The sequence below is a fragment of the Lolium perenne genome, chromosome 3 (genome assembly GCF_019359855.2).
Source record: "Lolium perenne isolate Kyuss_39 chromosome 3, Kyuss_2.0, whole genome shotgun sequence".
In the NCBI taxonomy this organism is placed as follows: Eukaryota; Viridiplantae; Streptophyta; class Magnoliopsida; order Poales; family Poaceae; genus Lolium; species Lolium perenne.
In genome coordinates this window covers 264325209-264347989 of record NC_067246.2, presented here as the reverse complement: position 1 = coordinate 264347989, position 22781 = coordinate 264325209, and the positions used below count along the sequence as shown (strand labels likewise).

Genomic DNA, 22781 nt, shown 5'->3' with positions numbered 1-22781 from the left:
CTACAAGGCGAGGGAGAATTTTTTATATAGATATTACAGGGCCTCTCTCATTTATTGTTTTATATCCTTCAATGCATGTTTTCTTTTCTCTCTATTCCCTTCATGTGAAACTATTGGTGTATGAATTAATTAACGAGAGGGAGTTATGGACTTTGTTGGTCGGAGTATCGTAAATAATGATCAACAAAGATGACCCCAACACTAATTTGGGCCGGCTTTTTTCCTTGCTTCACCCCTAACCCACTCTCATTGCGACCAAACGGATATCCACACCAAAGTCGGTGTCACTCGTCGGCATTGCCTCCTCCTCGGCCCATGCTCGGCCCTTATGTTATTGCCGCTTTACATTGGCCCATGCCTGGCTCCACCATCATCGCATCCACGTCGATTCTTGCGTCAATGAAAAGATAACAGCTACCCAATGATCTAGGAAATGAATTAAATGTCCACATTGATATTCTTTTTTTCGATGTTATGTTCTAACGAAATACTTTTATACTTACAAGCATGAATATAAGTGTTTTCGTTACCATTTGTTTTGCTTTGAGATTCTAGTAAAAGGAGAGAAAGCTATTATTCTATCTACCACGTTGAGCGGAAATCTCGATGCATGTGTGTGTACGCGTGGGTGTACAAAATCCACACCTATGTTCTAACCTATAGTTTCACATAATTTGTCGAGGGTTTGCCCACACATTTTGGCAACAAATTTCTAAGGACCCAACAAGTACTCTTTGAAACACAATACTTTTGGGGAAGAAACAAAAATTCCGAGTCGTCCCAGCTTTTGCGAAACCGAGGTACAACGGCAGCTCCATGCCTCCATGGAAACGGTACGGGGGAGAGCGAAAAATAAAGCTGGTCATAGAAGGGTATGGGGGACCCGGCAGAGCCGCTTTTACTTTTTGGCGCTGCCATGGCGGGCAGAGAAAACATAGGGTGCCGTGAGCGACCGCAGTGACTACTCCGGCAGAGAGACTTTCGGTTTACCCTCCCCCTGCCCAAGTTAAAAACAGCAATTAGAGAGGGACAGGCCAAGGAAGGCTGCCGAGTGCCTCAGCCTGAGAGCCTGAGAGGGAGGTACTATAGCTCTAGCTGAGCTTGCTCTCAGGTCTCGGTCTCTCTTTTCTGAGAGAGAGAAAAACCCATCAAGTGATCAAAAAGAGGCCCGGCCGGGTAGCTAGGTTGAAGGCACACCCTAGTACCTGCCTGTCTAGCCTCCCCGAGCTCCTCCCACATAGATAGATAGATAGATAGCTACCAGAAGAGAAGGGTTTTTACCTACGCCGCCCCGGTGACGGTGAAGAAGAGAGAAGGGGAATAGAAATGGTGGGCTCGGGGGCGGCAGGAGGGGGCGGAGGGGATCACGCGCGGAGCAAAGAGGCGGCGGGGATGATGGCGCTGCACGAGGCGCTCCGCAACGTCTGCCTCAACTCGGACTGGACCTACTCCGTCTTCTGGACCATCCGTCCTCGCCCGTATGCTTCCTCCTTTCCTCCTCCATGTTTTTACATACCTCTCCGCCGCCGTAACCATGAAAGAGACACACCACCAGCAATCCGGCGGCCGGCAGTACGGCTAACGCTTAATAATCCTGTCTATCCCTTTGCTCCTGCTAGGCGGTGCCGCGGCGGCAACGGGTGCAAGATCGGCGACGACAACGGCAGCCTGTAAGTAAAGCATCCTCTTCTTGCTCACCCTGCTGATTGATTGGTACTGATCGGACTACAAGTGCTAACGAATACTCCGGTGGCCGTGGTCGCGTGCAGGATGCTGATGTGGGAGGACGGGTTCTGCCGGCCGCGTGTGGCGGAGTGCCTGGAGGACATGGACGGCGAGGACCCGGTGCGCAAGGCCTTCAGCAAGATGTCCATCCAGCTCTACAACTACGGAGAAGGGTGGGTACTGGGTAGGTGCAGTCGTGTGCAGTTTTTTTTCCCCCGGCCCGGCCGTCGTCGCACGCAGCAGCAGCTACCCGCTGTCATGTCACCCTCCCTAGTAGCTACTACAGTATACCTTGCTCTAATTAGCCCCGCGGATTTTCGTGCGAGCTCTTGTCATGTCCCCTGTTCTTCGACTAGGACGCCCAACAGTTCTTTCATTAGTCACTCGATTTTGGCCTAGCCGCCATTACGAACGAGATGGTGAGGGCGAGAGAGACGACGAAGGGTAGGAGGAAGGAAAGGAGATGGGATGGGTGCGTGCGCTTTCATCTTTTCACTTTGTTCTGTATCTACCGCGCTCAGCTTTTCAGTTTTATTAATTAGCGTCTGGTACTCTCCTCATCTTTTTTTTACTGACACACTTGTACCTACAGCGCCTAATTTAACCTCCGGTTTTAATTTAATTTTGGTTTGTGTGGTCTGTTCTGACGCTGGGCGGAGGCAGCGGGTTCAGACCACGCGTGGAGGCGACGGTGATTATGCCGGGCCGTGGTTCAGGCCACAGGAGTCAGTGGGTAAAACGCATAGATTAACAGCGATTTAAGTCGCGTCTTTTGGCTTGGACCAAGGACGGGCGCTGTCACGTGCCGCACGTTCCGTCAAGTGGGGCGGTGCCTCGTTACGCATAAACAATCCCGGCCCGTCAGTGGGTTAATTGGGAGCTTAGTTTATCTGAAAACTAGCAGCAGCTGATGCTACACGCACAAGCAAGCGTTACACAGTACTAGGAGTGTAGGACTGTTCAGTAGGGTTCACAAAAATTTTACGAGCAGTTTTCAACCTTTGCATCAAACAGATGAACTTGCTAATTCAGTGCCGATTAGACAAACAGCCTCTCACTAATTAAGCTTGTTACAACGAGCAATCTATGCACAGTGTAAAATTGGTCTCAGTGAACGTGTGGACGATTTGCAGTACATGTCTATTAAGCTTCTTATAAATAACGAGTAGTGTACAGTGCCCTAACAGAGAAAGAGAGAATGTGAGAGTTTCACCGGGTTGTGTGCGTTATGGTCTCTTTCACTTTGTTCTCTTCCTGATATGCTTTCTCGAGCATGATGTGCTAAGTCGATTTGATTTGGACCGGTCGTTGCAGATTGATGGGAAAGGTGGCATCTGATAAATGTCACAAATGGGTCTTCAAGGAACCTTCTGAATGCGAGCCAAACATCGCCAACTACTGGCAGAGCTCTTTTGATGCCGTACGTACCATCATCTACTGTCTCTCTGCCTTGCCCCCACCTCCTTCTTTCAATTTCTGCTATCCATGCTTCCCTGCTTAATTTGGCGGAGACCTGCTCAGTTAGCTCCATTACGCCACATTAATCACTTGCAAACAACAAACAACATCAGTAGCCGACTACCTCCATCCACAAATAAGTGTACATCAAGATTCTGAGCTAAGTCAAACTTTTAGTGTACATCAAATAAGTGCCATCCACAAAAATCGTAGATAAATGTACCAACATATATTACATCAAATCAGAACATTATGAACTACATTTCAAAACTAATTTAGTGCCATAAAGTTGGTAAAAGTTATTAAGTTCGACTTAGGACAAAAGCTAAAAATACACTTGATTTGGGTCAAGGAAGTACCCACTAGTGCTGTAGACACAATGGTAGTTTTCAAGCTCCTAAAATACTCCATTAATTCAGGGGAAACTTGCATGCATCGATCAGTTCAGAAAAGAGAACAATATCTGTAGGTAGTTTGCAACTTTGCATCTAATCTGCTGCACCAGGGGAAAAAATTCTCCCCAAAAGAAGAGAGTATGGGATGCTCTGAGTGAGATTGAGCTGCACTTCAGAAGCATATGTGGCTGTCAACAAGAACTAACGCCATGTCACAGTCACGGCTAGCCTTTATTCCTGTGCACTTACACAAATCCCTCTCTGCCTTTTCTTTTCTTTTGCAGCTTCCTACGGAATGGACTGACCAGTTTGCCTCGGGCATCCAGGCAATGCCCCACCCCTATCTCTCTACCGTTCATCCTTTACTTAGTCTCTTAGCTAATTATTAGTGTTCATAAACTTGTTGTGGTTGATTAACTTGCAGACCATAGCTGTTATTCAAGCTGGCCATGGCCTCCTGCAGCTGGGTTCTTGCAAAATCGTAAGTGCATCATATGCTTCAAACTTTTTTTTTCCTTTACTACAATGTTGTTTTGTCGTTTTGGTCAAGCACGCCGAGGTGGACCTAAGGCGTACCACTGTGCACGCGCAGATACCGGAGGACCTGCACTTCGTGCTGCGGATGCGACACATGTTCGAGTCGCTGGGTTACCAGTCGGGCTTCTTCCTGTCCCAGCTCTTCTCCTCCTCCCGGGGCACCTCGCCGGCGCCGTCTTTCCCGATCAAGCAGCCGCCGCCGTCACGGGCGCCGCCGCAGCTCTTCAACTGGCCGGGCCAGCCGCAGCTCACCCACTCCGGCGCGTCGCCCCTGTTCCCGCCAGGACCGGCGGCGTTCCACCCGTCCGCGCGGTCGCCGATGCCGCTTTACCCCGGTAACAAGGATGACAGCCACATGTACCACCTCCCGCCGTCGCACCACGGCAAGCCGCCCCACATGGATGAGCACCAGCACCAGCACATGGCGCCAGGGGAGGCGCCCGACGGGGAGCTCAAGTGGCCCAACGGGCTGTCGTTCTTCACCGCGCTCACTGGTCGGTCAGATGACGCGAAACTTTTGTTCGAAGGCGGCGGCGGTGGTGGTGGTGGCGGCGCGGATGAGCACGGGAAGCCAGCAGGGCAGGACGCGCAGACGGGGCACGGAGGGGCCGAGAACGTGGAGGAGTACCTGAGCCTGGAGAGCAACTCGAACAAGGCAAGAAGGATAGACAGCTCCCAGAGCGCCAAGTTCAAGAGGAGCTTCACCTTGCCGGCGCGGATGAGCTCGTCCACCTCGACGTCCCCGTCTGTGTCGGCCTCGACGGGGCCGGCGCCGCCGCCGCAGCAGCAGCAGCAGCAAGGGATGGAGTACAGAGTGCCGCACGAGGGCAGCGTCTACTCGGACCTAATGGAGACCTTCTTGGAGTAGCATGCATGCATGCGTCGATCATCCTTGCAACAAAGTGTACGGCCGGACTTTATGTTTTCTTGTTCCCCACTTTTGTATTTTCTCGAAGCTATGTCGTTTAAGCTCTTTTTTAGAATCAGGTTTGGAGTTTGCTTCTGCTTAATTAGATCATATGTAACCTTCGCTTTTTTTCTAGCTAGCTAGCTCGTAGTGCAAGAACTTGATACACATGCATGCATGCGAAGATGGGCATGAGTTTGCTTCCATGATGGCTGGCAAGCTATATGGTGCAATGATGGTGATGTACAATGATATGCAACACCTAATAATACGCTCTTTTCCTTCAGAAAGTTCACTTGTTGCACTGTTGCCTACTTATTGCGCGCGCATGACACCTTTTGAAACTAGACAGTTTTTTGGTCGTGCAAATTATACATTCTACATGCACAGTGCACAACAGTCTCATTCAGCAGCTACTCCACCACGTCGATCGTGTTGGACTCTGTCCCATGAAATTTGTCCGATATTTGTTAAAATTCAAATCTAGATGCTATTTAGTGTCTAGATATATCTAAATTTTAATAAATTTCACACAACCTTCGTAAGATAGAGAGAATATGGTGCATTTCATGCTTGCTTCTTTACTGAAACACTTGTTCCTTGGAGCTAGACTAACCAGCTACTCGACTCATTAAGGTTTGGCTCATGAAAACTCGATCGTGATCATTAAGTCTCTGGTCATTAAGCCCATTATCTTTAACAAACTAAAAGTGAAGTTTGGCTCGGCTTGTTATGCACTAACGAGCGCTCACAAGTGCTCGCTAAGAATCCTTGCACACGCGCTCAACATGCATGAAAAATGGTAAGCTAGTAGGTTGAAAAAAATATGGCGACTATCTCATGAGTTGGGAGGCCAACAAGGAGCAGGGGCGGCGCGTCTTGGAGGCCATACAGGGCCCTGGCCCAGTCTTTTCTCAATGCAAAACACTAACTCTAGCTTAAATAATCCAGATATTTGATACTTATTAGCCTAGTTTGCTTCATCTGGCCCAGGCTACAAAGTAACGCTGCCTTATAGGAAGATTTGGCCCATGCTTTGTTTAGTTTCACGCTCCGCCACTGACAAGGAGTGTACGGAGATGGAGTCAGCAGATACCTAGGAGCATGCTGCTGGTGGTTCGAGAAGATGAGAACACGAGATAATGAAGATACTAGTAAAAACAGTGGTCCTTATAGGAAATACACTCACACGACGAGATTCCATGTTTTCAATAGTGGGTCAAGTACTAGAGTTACCTAAGATTGGCTACATGTTTTAAGACATATTACTATACTTACAAACTCTTGGTTGCTAGCGAGCTTAACGAATAGCTCATGAAACTCATTAGCTCGATTGTTTAGCTCATTAGCGTTAATAAGCGAAAAATAGTGTTTGGCTCTGTTGGTGAAGAAAACGAGCTAAGCTCAAGCGAGTCAAGATAACGAGCGCTAGTTTTGCGGTTTATGTCCAGCCCTAATTGTAAATACAATATGTATACAAAAATGAATATCGGATGATTTTTACCTCGAGAACTTTAATGAATTAGTTAGCACCTCGAAGGCTTGTGTTACACTTCCAGGGGTACAAGTTGTGCCGATGCTGTATGATTATACGCTTGTTGCATATGGGACCGCGACGACGTACGGACGTTCCTACCTACTCCCTCCGTCCACAAATAAGTGTACATCTAGGTTTTTTGATAAGTCAAACTTTATTACATTTGACCACCTTTTTAGGAAAAAGTAGCAGCATTTATGACACTAGATTAGTATCACCAGATCCACCTTGAAATGTAGTTTCATAATATAGTAATCTAATATCACATATGCGTATAATTTTTGATAATAAGTTGGTCAAAATAAAACAAGTTTGACTTATCCAAAAACCTAGATGTACACTTATTTATGGACGGAGGGAGTAGACGAGACGGCCCGTTCCATGAAATGATTAGAAAGTTGGGGTGTGCAAAGAACTGAACACACAGTTTCTGAAAGGACAAGCAGGGCCGTCTCCACAAATTTGGGGCCCCTGTGCGAAAGGCAAAATTTAGTCTAAAATATGAAAAATTGGATAATCAGAACATATTTTTTAGTGGATGGAATAGCTTCAAACTGTACACTACTTCATACAATGCTTAGTAATATGTCAAACCCTGTCGCTAAAAAAATGTAGTTCCCTTTTTTAAGAAACAAAAACCGAAGCCCTTTTTTGGGGAAAACAAAAAGGTGTAATTTCCAAGGATTGGAGCCCGTTTCTTCTAGCTAGCTAGTCATCCCAGCCATGCCCACGTTCTGTACCAATTCACCACGGCACCACGTGTTTTTTTCTTATCTTAGACACCACGTTTTCTTAGTGGAACACTACGGCTTATTTTGCCCATGCCTTTCAGTTGACGAAATTTGGCCCAGCAGCCCAATAACGCTTCGCTTCATCGCCCTATCTTCTTCATCGCGAGCAAGAACAGACGCCATTCCATGGCGGCGCTGTAAGCCTGTAACCACTATAATCTGCTAATATGCTGAGCAGAATCAGAAAGCTTAAGATTCGCAAAAAAAAGAATCAGAAAGCTTAAGATAGCGCCGCGGATCCATCTCGAAGTACTAGGTCGTTCGCCCCAGCTAGTGGTGAACCAAAGTACTCGAAAAAAGATTGGGGGCCCCCCAAATTTTGGGGCCCCCTGCAGTCGCCCAGCTCGCACGTGCTTGTCGACGGCCCTGAGGACGAGAGAAGAGGAAAGAGAGCTGGGACGCATGCTCTGCACGCGACACGGCAGCATAGTCTCAGTAAGAGTGCAAGCTACACTCGATAGCTTCTTCTGCTTATGGTTCGGCAGCCATTGGCTGGAATTGAAGTAGCTTTCCAGTTTCACGAGATCGATCGAGGAGAAGAAAAATAATCAGTCTATAAGTTCAAAGCAAACTCGCAAATTTCCTTTGCAAATACGGCTCGATGCATATGCAAGCATTTAGCTTTATTTATTAAATAGTGCTAGAACACAATGTTGTGCTATTGTAGTAGCGCATGGATACCAAAAAAACTCTAACCATATGCTCGTATTCATCTCCGTGTTTTTTTTTTCAAGAATGATCTCTGTGCTTCTCCTGCCCATCATCTATTCGTCCCCTCTCCCCCTCCAACCAACTATCCTTGATCCTTGACTTGAGGGACTCATGGTAAATCCCGACACGGAGAGAATCAGCGGAAAAACCAAAGCAGCAAACGTACAACAAGAAAAGCTAAATTCCGACACGAAGGAAACATGCAAAATCCAAGACGAAACATTGGCCTAGCCCATTTAATCTAGACGGATGAAGTCCTAACTTGTCCCCCAGTTTCACCGCTTAATGCCTTGTTTGGTAGTGAGATAGTCTCGTAGAGTACTGGATGAAATTTCTACTTTCACTCAATCCCTATTCACTAGGTAAGGGCAGATTATTGTGGATTGAGGAAAATGCACTAAGATTTGGAGAAAAGTGAAGGTAAATAAAAATTAAACTGGTGCAATACTCTATTACCAAGATTTGAGATTTGGCGGGAATAAAAACATACTCTCCCAAGCAAGGCCTAATGAATACGAGATGGGCCATGGGCTGTTTTTTCTTTACTTGCTCTGCTGCTCGGGACCCGCAAGAAAATCAACATCGTCATCTCCCAAACCGTGCGGCCGCGAGCCGAGATGCCTCGACCCGAAAGAGATAAGCCGCCACCGCCGCTGGCCGGAGCCAAATGGCGCTTCTATCGCCGCCCTGCCATCCTCCCCTGCTCGCGCCAGCTCGCCACCGCCTCGCCTCTCATCACCTCCTCGCTGTCCCGGAGACACCCAGCTCTCTCCTCTCTCTCCCCCACTACCACCACAGCCTCCTCCTCCCCTCCGCCGCCAACGCCTGGCCACCCCGCCGGCACCGCCGCCGTGGCGTAGCCGCCTCCGTTGGGCAGGAGGAGCCTGGGTTCACCGATACATCTATCACGTCCGTGGAAGACGGAGCGACTGTGCCTCCGATTTCCTTCGATGCAGAGGCAGGCGCGGTCGCGGTTTCCGACGAGCCGGCGGACGCGAGCCCGGAGGACTTGGAGAGCATCGCCGAGATCAAAAGGGTCCGTGGTTCTCTGGCCTCGTATTTTCGTCCGGTTTGCATTCTTGGGATGAATTCGTATTTACTTGGTATATGCTGTTTGGACGTGGTATTAGGTGCTGGATCTTCTTCAGAAGAACAGGGACATGACCTTCGGCGAGGTATGCAATTCGCTCTGATACTTAATTTTCTGAACTGCGTCGACTTTCTTCCATTTCAGTAGAGTAGCCTCGTTTTGAGGACGCCTTTGCCCACTAGGCACGGAGTTTGCATGCTCGTTTATTTTGTAATGGCAGCTCTCGCTGTTTCGCCTTGGAGTCTGCACGTTCGTATTTACCGACGAGAACTTAAAATATTTTGCTTTGTTTGATGCTGCATCGCAGGTTAAGTTAACTATCATGATTGAGGACCCTAGAGATGTAGAAAGGAAGAGATTGCTAGGCATAGAGGATCCTGACGAGCTAACCAGGGATGACTTAGCTGATGCTTTGGTTGAGGTAATTTACTCCCTGTGACGTGCAGCTCGCACATGTGTAAAAGTGCATGTTCTTTGTTTCTTTTCCCTCTTGTCAATATATTGTTGCTTGGTAACAAACATCTTCATCCATCTTTATCATCTAACTAACAGTCTTATATTTTAGTCGTCTAGCTATGCTAAATTATTATTTAAAATGACAACTAAAAATGTTCACCTTCATTCTGTAGTAAACTGTACTTCTTTTCCGAGGACAGGCAACTTAAACTAAAAATGACAACTAAAAATGGTTGCGTGTCTTCCATTAAGAATATAAGCAGGAGATGGTTTACAAATGTTTACATATGGCCTTGCCTTCGACAACTTAGACTCACGCCTACTCCTCGGCCTGGCCTGCTTATTGAAATTGAAATTATAGCGCACAGCTGCAAGCCTAGGCATGTCCTTCTGTAACACTAGAAATCGTGTTCTGTGGAAAATATATCATGTTTATTCGACCCTTGTACGGCATTATGGATTAGTAATCTGCAACTAAATGCCAGGCCACCATATTTACAATTTGATACCCTAAGGAGTGAGGATTAGGAGGTTTTCCCTTCGTTGCTTCTTCATGAATCACTAGGCTTCTAGTAGCTTTCAGAAAGCGTGGTGATTCATGACAAATTTATATTTAACAGGAATCCACAACTAAGCTACTGATAGATACTGCATATGGTTTCTGTTCCCACCCTTCGAATTCAGACATGGCAAAGCAACATCTTTCTGCACCATAAATAACATATTTATATGAAAACGTTGAAAAGATTCTTATAGTAGTTCTGTATGGACCTGGTCTCAACAGTCAACAGACGGCCTCGCTGGTCATGATTCTAGTTTAATAGCTTCAGCATGCATCATTAACAGTGTTAATGTTGCAAACCTTGATTCACAACAGTGTAACTACCATGCTGAAGATAGCCAGACGGTACGCACCGACACTCTATTTCTTATCCCTAAGCCTCTTCGCTAACTTGCTCGCCTACCAAAAATGAGTAGGCGAGGCTAGGCAAATTCAGCCACTTACTCAATTCTTATTGGATCCATTAAACACATGCATTTGTTCTCCCATTCCTTTCACGACTTTTATGGCCATTCATACTCCGGTTAGGTGTTGTTCCCGTCAAGGCATGCTGCCGATTTGGTTATCCGATAGGAATTCAAGTAGGAATCGATAAGCAAGCAGCTGTTCGCATAGGCCGGATACAGAGGAAAGGGAGGGGAAGGTATAGAAATCTATCAAAAGAGCACCTCCATGGTTGACTTAACTTAAGGTTTTGCCATGACCCAATACAAGGATCAATATACTGATTCCTTTCTCCGGGACCATTTCATTGATTGCAAAGAGAATTCTGCACTTTCTCTTTGCCATCAATCAAAATGAACAAAGCTCTTCTTAAAATCTCAAAACAAAAGGTGCAGAGTTACGAATCTCAATGACCAAGAAAAGAATTCGTAATTAGTGTGGACAAAAGGTTGTGCTTCTGCTCAGTCCAAAAGATCAATCTGAGTGAGGATAAGGTGGTTTATGTTAGAGCGCGAGAAAGCAACTTGACATGCTGTCTGGTTCCAGGATGGAAGCAGTATCCAACTGGTCATTCCTAGATTGTCACCCGGAAGTCCAAAAGAAGGAGAGCACTAGACTTTCCTGAACCAACCATTTGATCCCCATGGTCGTGACACCACTTTCTAAACAAAAGTTGGGCTATGGCCTATGGGTGATTGGCTAGAGACATAGGTTGAGACGTGAGATAACTTTGAAGAGTAGATTGATTGTCTTTGTCTCCCAAACATAGATGCATAACACTGACACCCTTAGATAGACGATGTCTTAGAACTTGACCTCTTATATAGAATTAGACTCTTTTCTAGTCCTATACTTTCCTAAAGATCTCTCCTCCTTTACTTGCTGCCACAAGGCTTTGTGGCTGGGCGCAACCAAATTGCGACTGCCTTGATATAACATACCGACATTCACAATACTTAACCAGTTACCTTTGTAATGCAGGATAATAAACATGAATTGCATGGTGCCATCTTGTTAACGATATTTTCCTGCAAATAGATCAGTCACTGATGTGCCTTGCCTACTTATAGGTTAATGAAGGACGGATTCCAGAGAACCGTGATGCTCTTATGTTGCTTGCCAAGGAGATGTCAGAATGGCCCGATGTTGATATAAAGGTAAGAGTACTCTAAAGGTAACACTGACAATTCAGTTCTTCTCCTTCCTAGGAATGCTTACCACCACTTATCCCCACCAGTACCATGACTGTAGTTTTTGTCTGTGTAAATCCTCGATGGTTTGACTTGCAGCAAATATTTCTAAAGTTTATGTAGATTGGTCAGAGTACTACGGTGCCTATTCCATTGTTATTCTTTACATCTCATTCTGTATGTATCTGTGTACTAGATCTGTTTAACAGAACTACACATGTTAACTATACTTCCATTTTCTATTTCTTTGTGCAGATAGAAACTAAGAAAAGCAAGGGCTTATTTGGGAGATCTAGCTACGCAAAGGCAACAGATACTGGCATTGATCCCGTGGCAGCTGCTAAAAGACTTAACATTGACTTCGATTCTGCTGCTGATATAGATGAAGAAGGGGATGATGATAATGAGGAAGAAGTTCCTTCAGCAGTGGTAAGATGTTCTCTTCAACATAGTCCATGAATTTGTTTCAGATGGAAAGCAGTTGAATTAATTTCTTATAACTTGATTTTCTTTAATCATCACTTTCAACTATGTGTAATTTTATTCTGTTCTGCAGGGATACGGTGCACTGTATTTGGTGTCAGCCTTTCCTGTCATTATTGGGGTATCAGTTGTGCTGATCCTTTTCTACAACTCTCTACAGTAGTGCACATCTGCTCACTTTTCTTCTCGAGAAGATGCTGCATTTTCCTTGTAAATCTGAGCTATAACGCCAGTTAATGAGCACCCCTGTTTAGGCTCATAGTAAAATAGTTTCTGCAATGATATGACAACATTGTAAAGCCCTGAGGTTGTACACTACACGGAAAAGAAAAGGTCTTGAAAATATGCTTTCCTAGGAAAACGGAAAGTTGATTATTCAGCGTTATCTTTTCGTTTCAATCTTTGTGCCATGTCTCTATGAAGCCTCAAGGGCTGCAAGCCACAAACTGATTAACATTTTGTGGTTTGTATGCTGATTCATTGATTCTCTCAGTTTTGTGTCGGGCAGTCTGCTTATTGTTTGTTTTCCTACCTCCCATGAGACCATGATGTATGGACACAATTGTGATCTCCTTGAATAAGATGCATATATATATATATATATATGGAAAATAGCCAGATGCCCACATGGCTAGCTACCCATGGGGTAACAACCGTTGATTCACCACACAGATGATATAGGGAGCAGGATTCGTTGGAGTTCAAAGCAAACGCCATGCAGACGCCGTCAGACCGAGCACATAGGCAACTCAATGATTTTGCTTCACCACGTAGAACCTGGCCACCTGCTGCCTTCGAGCAAGCGTCATATCCACACGGCACGGTTAGCAGCCCTGGCCCCACAGCACAGCTAGGGAACAAGGCATGCGCCATTATGTAGCATCAGCAGGTGGGATAAGTGCCTCAAAAAAAAGCAGGTGGGATAAGCACGCACGGCAAGCTGCCGTCCCAATCTTGCCATTTTCTGTTCTCACCGCATCCTCGCCGCCGCCGCTCTTCCATGGCCCGACCTGCATCGGCGCCGCCCCTACCATCCCTCTCTCCACAACCTCTTTTCTCCCCGCAGGTCGCTCCCCACCACCGCTTTTTTTCCCTGGAAGAATCCCGTTTCCATGTATTTTTCCACATTGGATCTGTGGGAACGACGATGATTGCGCCGGCGTGTCGGGACAGGAGGACCAGTGGAGCATCTTCATCGACATGCTCGTGCTGGAGCCCGCCATCACCGGCTTCTCCGGCCGCAACCTGGAATCGCTGCAAGGGGCACGGGAGATACTCTCCAAGGTGAGGCTGCTGCTCAATGTGTAGCTCCGGAACCTGGTCTCCCTCCTCAGCTGATACGCCTCCTCTGCTGCCGGGGCCGGAGCCGGGCACAAGATGCTCGTATACCCGCACAAGATGCTCGTATACCCGTACTTTTCAAACGGCAGCCTTGGAGACTTCCTCTTCGGTGAGTCACCTCCATTCCAACCTCGAGTTCTCCATTATCTGCAATAATTTAGGGCCAGACTTAAACACAATTCGCCTAATGTTAGAGTTCATGTGGGTTTTTTTTGGTTTCGCTGTCAGGATTCATACGATTTGTAAGGAAGCAGTATAATTATCCGCTACTCCGGTCAACAGTGTAATGGTAGTTTGGTCGTCTCGTGCTTGTGCCATAAAAATAATACTCCCTGAATACTGCAGTATATACTATGGTGAATGAGAAGCTAGCTAGCTTGTGCACTCGATCCCTATTAGATACTGCAGTGTATACTTCTTGCTTACATTACAGTCTGTATAAACGATGCTGACATTACAGTCGGAATAAATCCCACTTTTAAATTCTGTCTAATTGTACAACTTGTTGAGAATGCAATTCAGTGTAATTGTACAACCTGTTGAGTATTCTCCGTAAAATACCCATTCATGTACTTTGAAATTAACTTCAATCTGGAGTAGTAGTGTAGTGAAGATGATCTCTGAATTCACTTTAATCAACCAGATGCTCCTCTAGCTTAGTACTCCATGGGCTTATTGTCATCTTTCTAGTATTGGAGTGTGCCTTCTTGACGTGAACGAGCTTGGAGGCAATCTGGGGGTGAACGAGCTCTCCCAATCTGGCCATGATCCAACCCCAATTAGCATTTTGGAATCATTATTTGGCAGCGTTAATGTCAGTTTTTGTTTGGTTTAGTAAGGACGCAGTGGAGACCATGAACAATCATAGCGCAGTGAAGATTGGTTGTTTCTCTGGGTTTTGTGAATGATAGTGGTTTCACAGACAATAGGATTGTTTCTATTGCTCACGATCCACCTCAATTATTCACTGGTAGATGCTAGGCAACATATTGATTTTCCCTTCATATCGTGCTGAATGGAAAAATCCGAATTGGATTTGTTTGTTTGACGTGCTGTTTTGGGGAAAAGCTAGAATGAGAGTCTGCTGTTGCTCCAGCTCCAACAATTTTGGATCCAAATGTGATGTAATCCCTTTCTCTCACTTGACTGAGTTTTGCTTTTTTGGAGACAAATATTTTTTTGGATCAGCTGACAATCTTTTACTGAAGCTAATGTATCTGGTACTGAAGCTAATGGAGTCATTAATGTAAAAATTTGCACAACCAAAACAATCAGTCAGGTAATCAATTGAATCAAAGCTTGTTCTTGTTTACTGATTTACGATAGCTGTTCGGCTGAATTTGAGTTTCCTTTCAGACATGGTGCCCGCCTGGTTCTGGACAATGATGGCTTTCACCGTGCTTGCTTCCCTGTACCTGTGTGGCGGACAATTGTTGGTCGCTGTGCATACCATGGCCTCATACACCTGCACCATCCTGCTCATCTACTATGTGCGCCGCATGGAGTTCGCTTCACCGGCGTCAAGGCCAGCGATGGCAGTAGCCGTGGTGGTTCTCCTATTGTGGACATGGGATTGACCGACAATGTTGCTAGGGATAGCAGCTGGTACTATCTTCACGATCGCTACTCCAAGCACGAGTTTTATGGATCGAGAACGAGGAGGCCTCCGTAGTTGGAGAACCTTGATGTAACTTGGATAGGGTACTGGAACAAATTAATGTATCTTGTTAAGCAATGATTGATTACTGTCTTATGGGTGCACGCTTCCATGTAAATCGTTCTATGTTATGAAATCAGTTTGTTTTTTCAGTTGGTTCAATTGTTTTTTCAGTTTGTTTTTTCAGTTGGTTTCATTGTTATGAAATACAGTGGATGAAACACTAGCCAGAAAATGGTCTTATGAAGCTAGCGAAAATATCTATCTGGTCGTGTCAACTTGTATCATTTGCGTGGCAACAAAAATGTACTCCATAGCTAAGATTCTGAGAACCTACTGATCAGCCAAACCATACGGAGAAGCATGTGGCCATCACTGATGAGAGCAAAAGAATGACATGCACTTGAATAGTCTCAACAAAACCGTGCAGAATTCAAGTCACTCCATCATTTAGAGTTTCTACGCATGATGTTTTTGCTTAGCTTCGCGTGCATGTCCTGCCACATGCGCCCAGACGGCAGAAGCTAACATCGTTAACTCAGCACAACAACAGGGAGCCAATCTACTAGCGTCAGAACACATGCTCCCTTTATCCAACGGCAGCCGGCCTATGCACAGCTAGCCATGCGGTTAGAAAATCCGCGTCGATATATATATATATATATATATATATATATATATATATATATATATATATATATATCCAAAATAGTGTGCTACCATGGTGGCTAGCTGTGCACACCCCAGCAGCCGTCCGATCCACTGCATATGACACTGGATATACAATGGAGAGCACAATCTACAAACGGATCAAGCTAACACCGTCTCTCACACAGCTGGCAGGAGCACACTTTTCAAATTTTCAATCCACAGCAACACATGTAATACACTTTGCAATACACATACTCCTCAGTTCCAACGAAAGTGTAAATAAACGTTTATCCAAACCATTCTACCAACCAAAATACTAGTCCATATAACATGCAGTTATTTCAATGTGAGGTCTCCACCGTTTGTATCTACCAGCTCCATTTAGCTACCACTGGTGCCAGTCCAATGCACGTTCACTAGAGGAAGAAGAATGAGGATGCAGAAGGATCGATGACTGTGGCGATATATCCATCTGGTTGTGCTGTCGAGGGAGACATGTTCGGCAAGCTTACAGATGATATGATCATCACGCACTGGCTAAGGTTGCATCATCATCCGGCTTGCCGGCCGACCTTGCCAACGCCGTCACGACGTACTCCCAGTCTCCCACCCCTCTCTTTTTTGTTAATACTTGCGATCCAAATACATTTTAGCAGGAGAGCTCAAATCTTTCAATGTGGCGGCAGGTGCAGGAGAAGGACTCGACGCCGTGGTGAATGACAACGTCAACGTGATCTCCTTCTCCATCGACACGTTCGACGACGTGCAGTTCAACTACGACTTCATCGACATCGCCACGTACAAGGCCATGGAGCGCGACATCTTCGTCAGCGCCGCGGCCGGCAATGCCGCGCCGGCCCTCAGCTCCATGGGGCAACAGCGCGTCGTGGATGCTCACGGTCCCGACCGGCACCACCGTCAAACTCGCAACGGCCTAACGGGTAGGAGCTCGATGACGAGTCGCTGTTCCAGCCACGGAAGAGCACCGTCGGGCACTAGCTCCCACTCGTGTTCCAGGCGCCGATGTCGACCCGGACGACCCCGGCTGCAGCTCCCTCTCCAACAACGATATGCAGCCGCTGGTGCTCTCCTGCACTTTGTCAGATTGCGGGCGTGGGCATGGGCAGCTGTTTGATCGGTTTGGTCTTGGCCTGTTTCTCGATCTGGTTTTGTTTCTTCTCATTAATTTTCTTTGATCTAGTTTTGATTCACTTTTTGGGGGGAATCAGGTCCATTTTGATTTGCTATAGCTGGCGTGTTCCCAATCTAGATCCAAGTTGTTATTCTGTTGGGATTTCTTGTGCGAGTGTGTTCTCGATTCAGATGAAGTGCAATGTGTTCCCGTTGGAATTTCCAAGGACAACGTATTTGTCTGACGTTCTATGTTTGGACAAAAAAATCGAATTGGTGTCTGCTGTATTCTAGCTTCAATAATTTCGGATCCAAATATGCAGCCGCCCCTCTCTCTGTCCCTCAGATTAGTTTCTTTTATTTTGGGTACAATTTTTTGCTAGGTTTTATTGAATGGTGAAGAAAACAAATCAAGTTTGTATTAAGGAGCTGCTAGCTACATTGGGACAACATGGAAAGGCTGAAATCATTTAATTCTTGACGTGCTGCTAGCCAAGACATAGACCAATGGTTGAGGTAAAAGGAACTAGAATTCTAGAAGAGGAGTAGACTGGGATGTGGTTTTGATGTGCCTGAAAAACTGATCAATTTTTGTACCAAATGTTTAGGCTATGTTTCTACAACCAAAAGAGACATGTTTCTATGGCTTGCATAGTCCAAGAAAGATATTATGGGTTTAAATTGAATTATCTGCTTGGAAGCAATGTGTTGTTTAGGTGCCTGATGAAGAATTTTTCACCTGAAGTTTTAATTGCGTGGACGTAAACATTCTATATTTTGACAGCACAACAAAGTGTACGAGATCTTTCTAATTCGTTAATCCACTGGACAAGCAAAATTGCATGTGCCTGAACATCAAAATTGCATGTGCCTTTGCTATATCTCGTTTTATTGCCCTGATCATAATCTGAATGCCATTATGCTTCCACACCGAATGACAGACTCACATACATTTACGAAGGATAGCTTTTAGATATGTTTCTAGAAAACCTATGATATCCAGACGTTCATATTAGATATGATCTAATCTCTAGATTGTATCGTCTGACTTGTCCATTTATGAATCCCAAAGTATATACTAGCTTCACTTTGCCCGGAGGCAACATGCATGCTTTGGTAGCGTGCTACATCTTCTAAATTTGGCTGAAACTAGGCTTGGATCATATAGGAATTTGACCGACACTACAATGACAGACATCAGAATCTAAATTTATCTGTTTAAGAGGCAGCAACCATGCAGCGGACCATTGGATTTGCAGTTTTCATGGTCCAGACGAACTGCAGTTTTCATGGATACTACAGTTTGCAATACACTTTGCAATACATATGATGCTCAGCTACCAAAGTAAAAAATACCGCTATGCAAACTGTACAAAGCTCTACAATACACTTTCCATTGCAAAGTTGATGTACAAAGCTCTGCCAGTCTACAAGGAAAAGTATCTACCTGCTCTCCTATGCAGTTGGGTACCATCTAAATATGCAAGATGCAGGACGGCTCACATGAACATGTTTTTGTTTTTTAAACGGGGGAATAGCCCCATCCTCTGCATCCATGCTCACATGAACATGTGTACTCACGAGATCCAAGTAATGAACTGAACCTCTGAAATTTCTCAGTATGTGGTGAATTCAGGTGCTGCTAAATATTCCGTGCAACGAGGATTCCACACGTACACAACAGTACCTTGACCTGATGGTCATGCCATATGGTTGAGGTTGACCATAGGGTACATAAGAATTTAGACCAGAGTGACGGATGAATTTTTACGAAGGTGCTTCCCCCTCCGGTGCTGAGTTATTGTCTTGAACAAAGTAGTTGCTGCTGACTGTATATGACAGTGTAGAAACAAACGTACAACTCAAGTGTATTGTGAAATGTATTTATGTTTGTACTACAGTTGGATTTACACTTCAACCGTTGCTCATATTCTACAGTGTAGAATACAAAACTCCACATCTGCCAGCATGCTAACGGTTGTAACGGCCAAGATATGAACGTTAGCTCTCTCCACTTCTAGACATGGTAATCTTGATCCCATTGATTTACATGCACACTATATCCAATGGCTAATGGTGGGTGCATAGCTAGCCACCATGGTAGCAAATCCGCGTCGATATATATATATATATATATATATATATATATATATATATATATATATATATATATATATATATATATATATATATATATATATATATATATATATATATATATATATATATATATATATATATACATATACCTAACTTATCGCATGCGAACTTCCCGTGAGTCTTCATATTTTCGCGTCCCACGTCCCGCTCGCGTCCCGCTCCCGCGCGCGTGTGAACTTCCTACGAGACAGCGAACCGTTACGTGTCCCACCTCCCGCTCGCTACCCACCTCCTCCGTGCTCGCTCCCCACCCCTCCCTGCTCGCTCCCGAGCTCTTCCATGGTGATTTCCTCCCTGCTCGCTCCCGAGCTCTTCCCTGGCGTTTTCCTCCCTGCTCGCTCCCGAGCTCCTCCCTGGCGATTTCCTCCCTTGCTCGCTCCCGAGCTCCTCCCTTTTGCTCGATGCGTTTCTTAGAACTTCGGCGACGGTGGCGGCTCATCTCCGTGCTCGTGTCCGACGCTCCATCGACGAATTTGTTCTCCATCGGTGCATCGCAGATCGTCGATGTCTGCGGCACAGTTTCTTCTATGCTATCCGGACATTGCTCTTATCTTTTTTATCTTGATCTGCAGATTTGTTTTTTCCGATGGCCGTCGCACAGCTTCGGCGTTCTTCTACGTGAAATCCTCGAGGTTGATGGCTCCGCCGTTATATTCTCGCGCTTTGTTTGTCTTCGGTAATGGTATTGGGTCTCTCTCCCCTGTAGGATTTTTGTTTTGATAGGTTTGCTTTGATCCTTATCCACGAATTTTGTTTTCACAGATCTATGTTCTTTTGCTTAGTTCGGTATTTGCCTATGCTTGTGTAGTTATGTTTTCCTCAGTTGATGCAGTGATGATGCGGTGGTGTTCATGCTTACACTTTGATGTAGTAACAGAATCCAGATAATGCTTGTTATCTGTGGGTTTTTTCGTAGCTTACAAGTCTCTGCTCTGTTTTTCATTACCAGCAGTGCATGTTTGTTGGTGTTATAACAAATGAACTTCTTTAATTTTATGATGTGAACTACCGGAATGCATGAACTTTGTCAATTGCATGTTTGATTTTCATCTTTCAGATAAGTTGTGGTCTCTATTTCACATGTAAATCCACATCGAGCATGTATGTATCTCTCTGTTTGTAAGTTGTGAACTTCCCTTTAATGTACTATCCAATTTTGTTGTATTATTGTTTTTCCATTCATACGCATGTTTTTATCTTTTTTTATCTGAAAATGAACTGCTGTTACTTTATTACGTGAACTGCTGTCAGTTTACTTCTGGTATTCTTTTTCTTTAACTCCATGTATAAATTAACCAGTGTTAATTTATTTTATTCTTGTACCATTAAAGGGGGGGGGGGTTGGGGGGGGGACCCCCCCCCCCCCCTACTAGGAAATGAATAAAAGGTTTTTTAATAAATGTTTAAAATAGAGTGTAATACCTTTTTTAAGATTAGTGAACTCCTTGCGTTTACAGAAGTGCACTTGGTAATTGTGGTGGGGAACTCCTACCCGCTATATTAGGAAATCAATTAATGTTTTTAAAACATACCCAAATACCTTTTTTCAAGATGAGTGAACCCCTGACGTGTTTTTCAAGTGAACTTCGTAATGGTTGTGGGGACAGTGCGGGTGTGACCCTCCCATCCTATATTTTTTCTTTTTTTTTAGACAAAGTGAATCGCAGTCGCAGTTAAATGTGAACTTCCTGTTTGTTTCTATCCTACTGACAAAGGTAACGTTTCAGTGTTTTTTTTTATTGTTGCCTCCTTTTTTTTTAATATAAATTTGGTGCAGTTATTTCGCAACTCCTCTTTTTACTCCTCTTGTCTGCGCCTTCTCCTTCGCACTCCCCACTTCCCCCACTCGCAGGCGGACATCCCGAAACTGCTACATCCTCTCTGCAATGGCGGCGGCGCTCTAGGTAACTGCTGCCCCCCGCATCGTTTGCTATCCCCCGTCCCCTGTTGTTATTCCTTCGTTCTACTCGAAATCCACCATTTCCCCTTTGGTCTAAACCCTAGGTTCGCTGCAGTTTGCTCTTCCTCGCCGTCTTTGGTGTTTGCCGGCGATATTTCCCCGTTCGGCCGACGGTTGGAACTCCGGCGCTACTCTGATTCTTCTTCGCGGTGGTTCTAGTTCGTCCCAGACGGGCTGGTCGGCTTCAATTTTTGGTTTGGGAGTCCGTTCCTCTTTTTATTTCTCTGTGAGTGATGGATAAGGATGCTTCGGTAGTGGTGGAGGTTTGTTTTTCGGATTTGTATTTTTACTACCCATAAATTCATGCTTTATTCTTGCGTTGTCAAAAATGAAATATCCATGTTTTTGTTCTGTCCTATGACTGGCCCATTTTTTTTTGTTCTAGGGTTTGCTTTTCTGTAGGCTTTTTTTCTGTGTTATAATTCCCCGTGGTCACCATTTAGGGTTCTATCTATTTATCTGTGTTTCTGTATAGCACATGTTATGAACTACTTGTCATTTAATTGAACTCACTGTATTAATTATGTTCATTCTTCCTATGTATAATGTTTATTTTCATGTACAGGCTGTTTTTCTTAAAAGTGAATCATTAAATTAACATTTTGCTGCACATAGGAAGTATAAGTCTGAACATGAATTTTTTTCCTATGTTTCTGACATTGAATTTTTTTGTTTTTTGTATTTTTTAGGGAAGGTATTTGATCATGTTGATGATTCTGGTGATGCTGTGTTTTCTGGTTTGGGGAATTTATCTTCTAACTAGCAAAAATGCCCGTGCGTTGCAACGAAAAGAAAACATGTGTTTCAAAGATGCAGAAAGTGAAAACGCAACCTCACCGTTTTGCTGAATTTGTTATCGTATCATCGGGCAGCCAAATTCAAGGGAACTTTCCGGCTATACGATTTTCGTCTCGCGTTTGAAATGCCTCAGTTAAGCTTCATCATGTCTGTGGCATGCATAATATAAGGTTCTCAAAGGGAAAGTTAGCTAAATACAAATATATAATATAATTGAGCATAATATTTTGTGTGATCCGCTGGCTTGAGTATTTCACTTGAAGCACGATTCTGGTCCACAACTACAATCAACACATGAAAAACGGGAACTACCTCTAGAACCATGGAATAATGTTTACCTTCTTGTTGGATCCATTGATCCTGGTGTACTTGTAGAGTCTTGCATGTTCCAGTCGATCATTCAGGAGGACTTACTGTCCGATGTACCCAACATTTTAGCACTATATGGTCAAACAATTCATACATGTAACTTATATTATTATCCTACCTTTTTCTCACTTATTCATTCTGTGCATGCTACTGATTCATCAAGTAAATTATGTTTGCCAGCAAACCGAACACGGTAAGAATATACTATGAACCCAACCACGCATCTCTGATTTATGGAAACAAGCAAGAAAAATCTCACTTCTTTTTCGACCAGTGATTCGACTCTATCCAATCCATTGGATTGCCTGTGAGTTCAGCTAGCAATGAGTAGTAGAATTCAGCAAAAAACTTTCTCCTTGGAATACGACCTAAACAGGCGGCCTTCAGAAACAACCACAGACATTGACAACATGAGTACCTTTATTCCT

At 44.7% G+C, this 22781-nt stretch overlaps 2 protein-coding genes and 1 long non-coding RNA gene across 3 annotated transcripts; all 3 read left to right on the top strand.

The window, feature by feature from the left end:
* Positions 1 to 1025: 1025 nt before the first annotated feature.
* LOC127344111 (protein RICE SALT SENSITIVE 3) lies at positions 1026 to 5312 on the top strand. The gene is made up of 7 exons (XM_051370329.2): positions 1026 to 1478; positions 1620 to 1670; positions 1770 to 1898; positions 3040 to 3145; positions 3863 to 3904; positions 4003 to 4059; positions 4171 to 5312. The coding sequence occupies exons 1-7, from the start codon at positions 1327 to 1329 to the stop codon at positions 4981 to 4983; spliced, it is 1350 nt and encodes a 449-aa protein (XP_051226289.1). The 5' UTR covers positions 1026 to 1326; the 3' UTR covers positions 4984 to 5312.
* Positions 5313 to 8660: 3348 nt separating this feature from the next.
* Positions 8661 to 12685, top strand: LOC127344112 (protein CHLOROPLAST ENHANCING STRESS TOLERANCE, chloroplastic). Its single transcript, XM_051370330.2, has 6 exons — positions 8661 to 9097; positions 9192 to 9236; positions 9459 to 9572; positions 11684 to 11770; positions 12059 to 12232; positions 12360 to 12685. The coding sequence occupies exons 1-6, from the start codon at positions 8729 to 8731 to the stop codon at positions 12447 to 12449; spliced, it is 879 nt and encodes a 292-aa protein (XP_051226290.1). The 5' UTR covers positions 8661 to 8728; the 3' UTR covers positions 12450 to 12685.
* A 202-nt stretch (positions 12686 to 12887) lies between these two features.
* Positions 12888 to 15436, top strand: LOC139838587 (uncharacterized). Its single transcript, XR_011755987.1, has 2 exons — positions 12888 to 14906; positions 14984 to 15436. It is a non-coding gene; the product is annotated as an uncharacterized lncRNA (long non-coding RNA).
* The last annotated feature ends 7345 nt before the right edge of the window (positions 15437 to 22781 follow it).

Coding starts and splice junctions, on each gene's coding strand:
- LOC127344111 (XM_051370329.2), top strand. CDS start 1,327: ATGGTGGGCTCGGGGGCGGCAGGAGGGGGCGGAGGGGATCACGCGCGG. Junction 3,146..3,862: donor GGCAGAGCTCTTTTGATGCC/GTACGTACCATC, acceptor TTTCTTTTGCAG/CTTCCTACGGAATGGACTGA. Junction 4,060..4,170: donor AGCTGGGTTCTTGCAAAATC/GTAAGTGCATCA, acceptor GTGCACGCGCAG/ATACCGGAGGACCTGCACTT.
- LOC127344112 (XM_051370330.2), top strand. CDS start 8,729: ATGGCGCTTCTATCGCCGCCCTGCCATCCTCCCCTGCTCGCGCCAGCT. Junction 9,098..9,191: donor GCATCGCCGAGATCAAAAGG/GTCCGTGGTTCT, acceptor ACGTGGTATTAG/GTGCTGGATCTTCTTCAGAA. Junction 11,771..12,058: donor GGCCCGATGTTGATATAAAG/GTAAGAGTACTC, acceptor TTCTTTGTGCAG/ATAGAAACTAAGAAAAGCAA.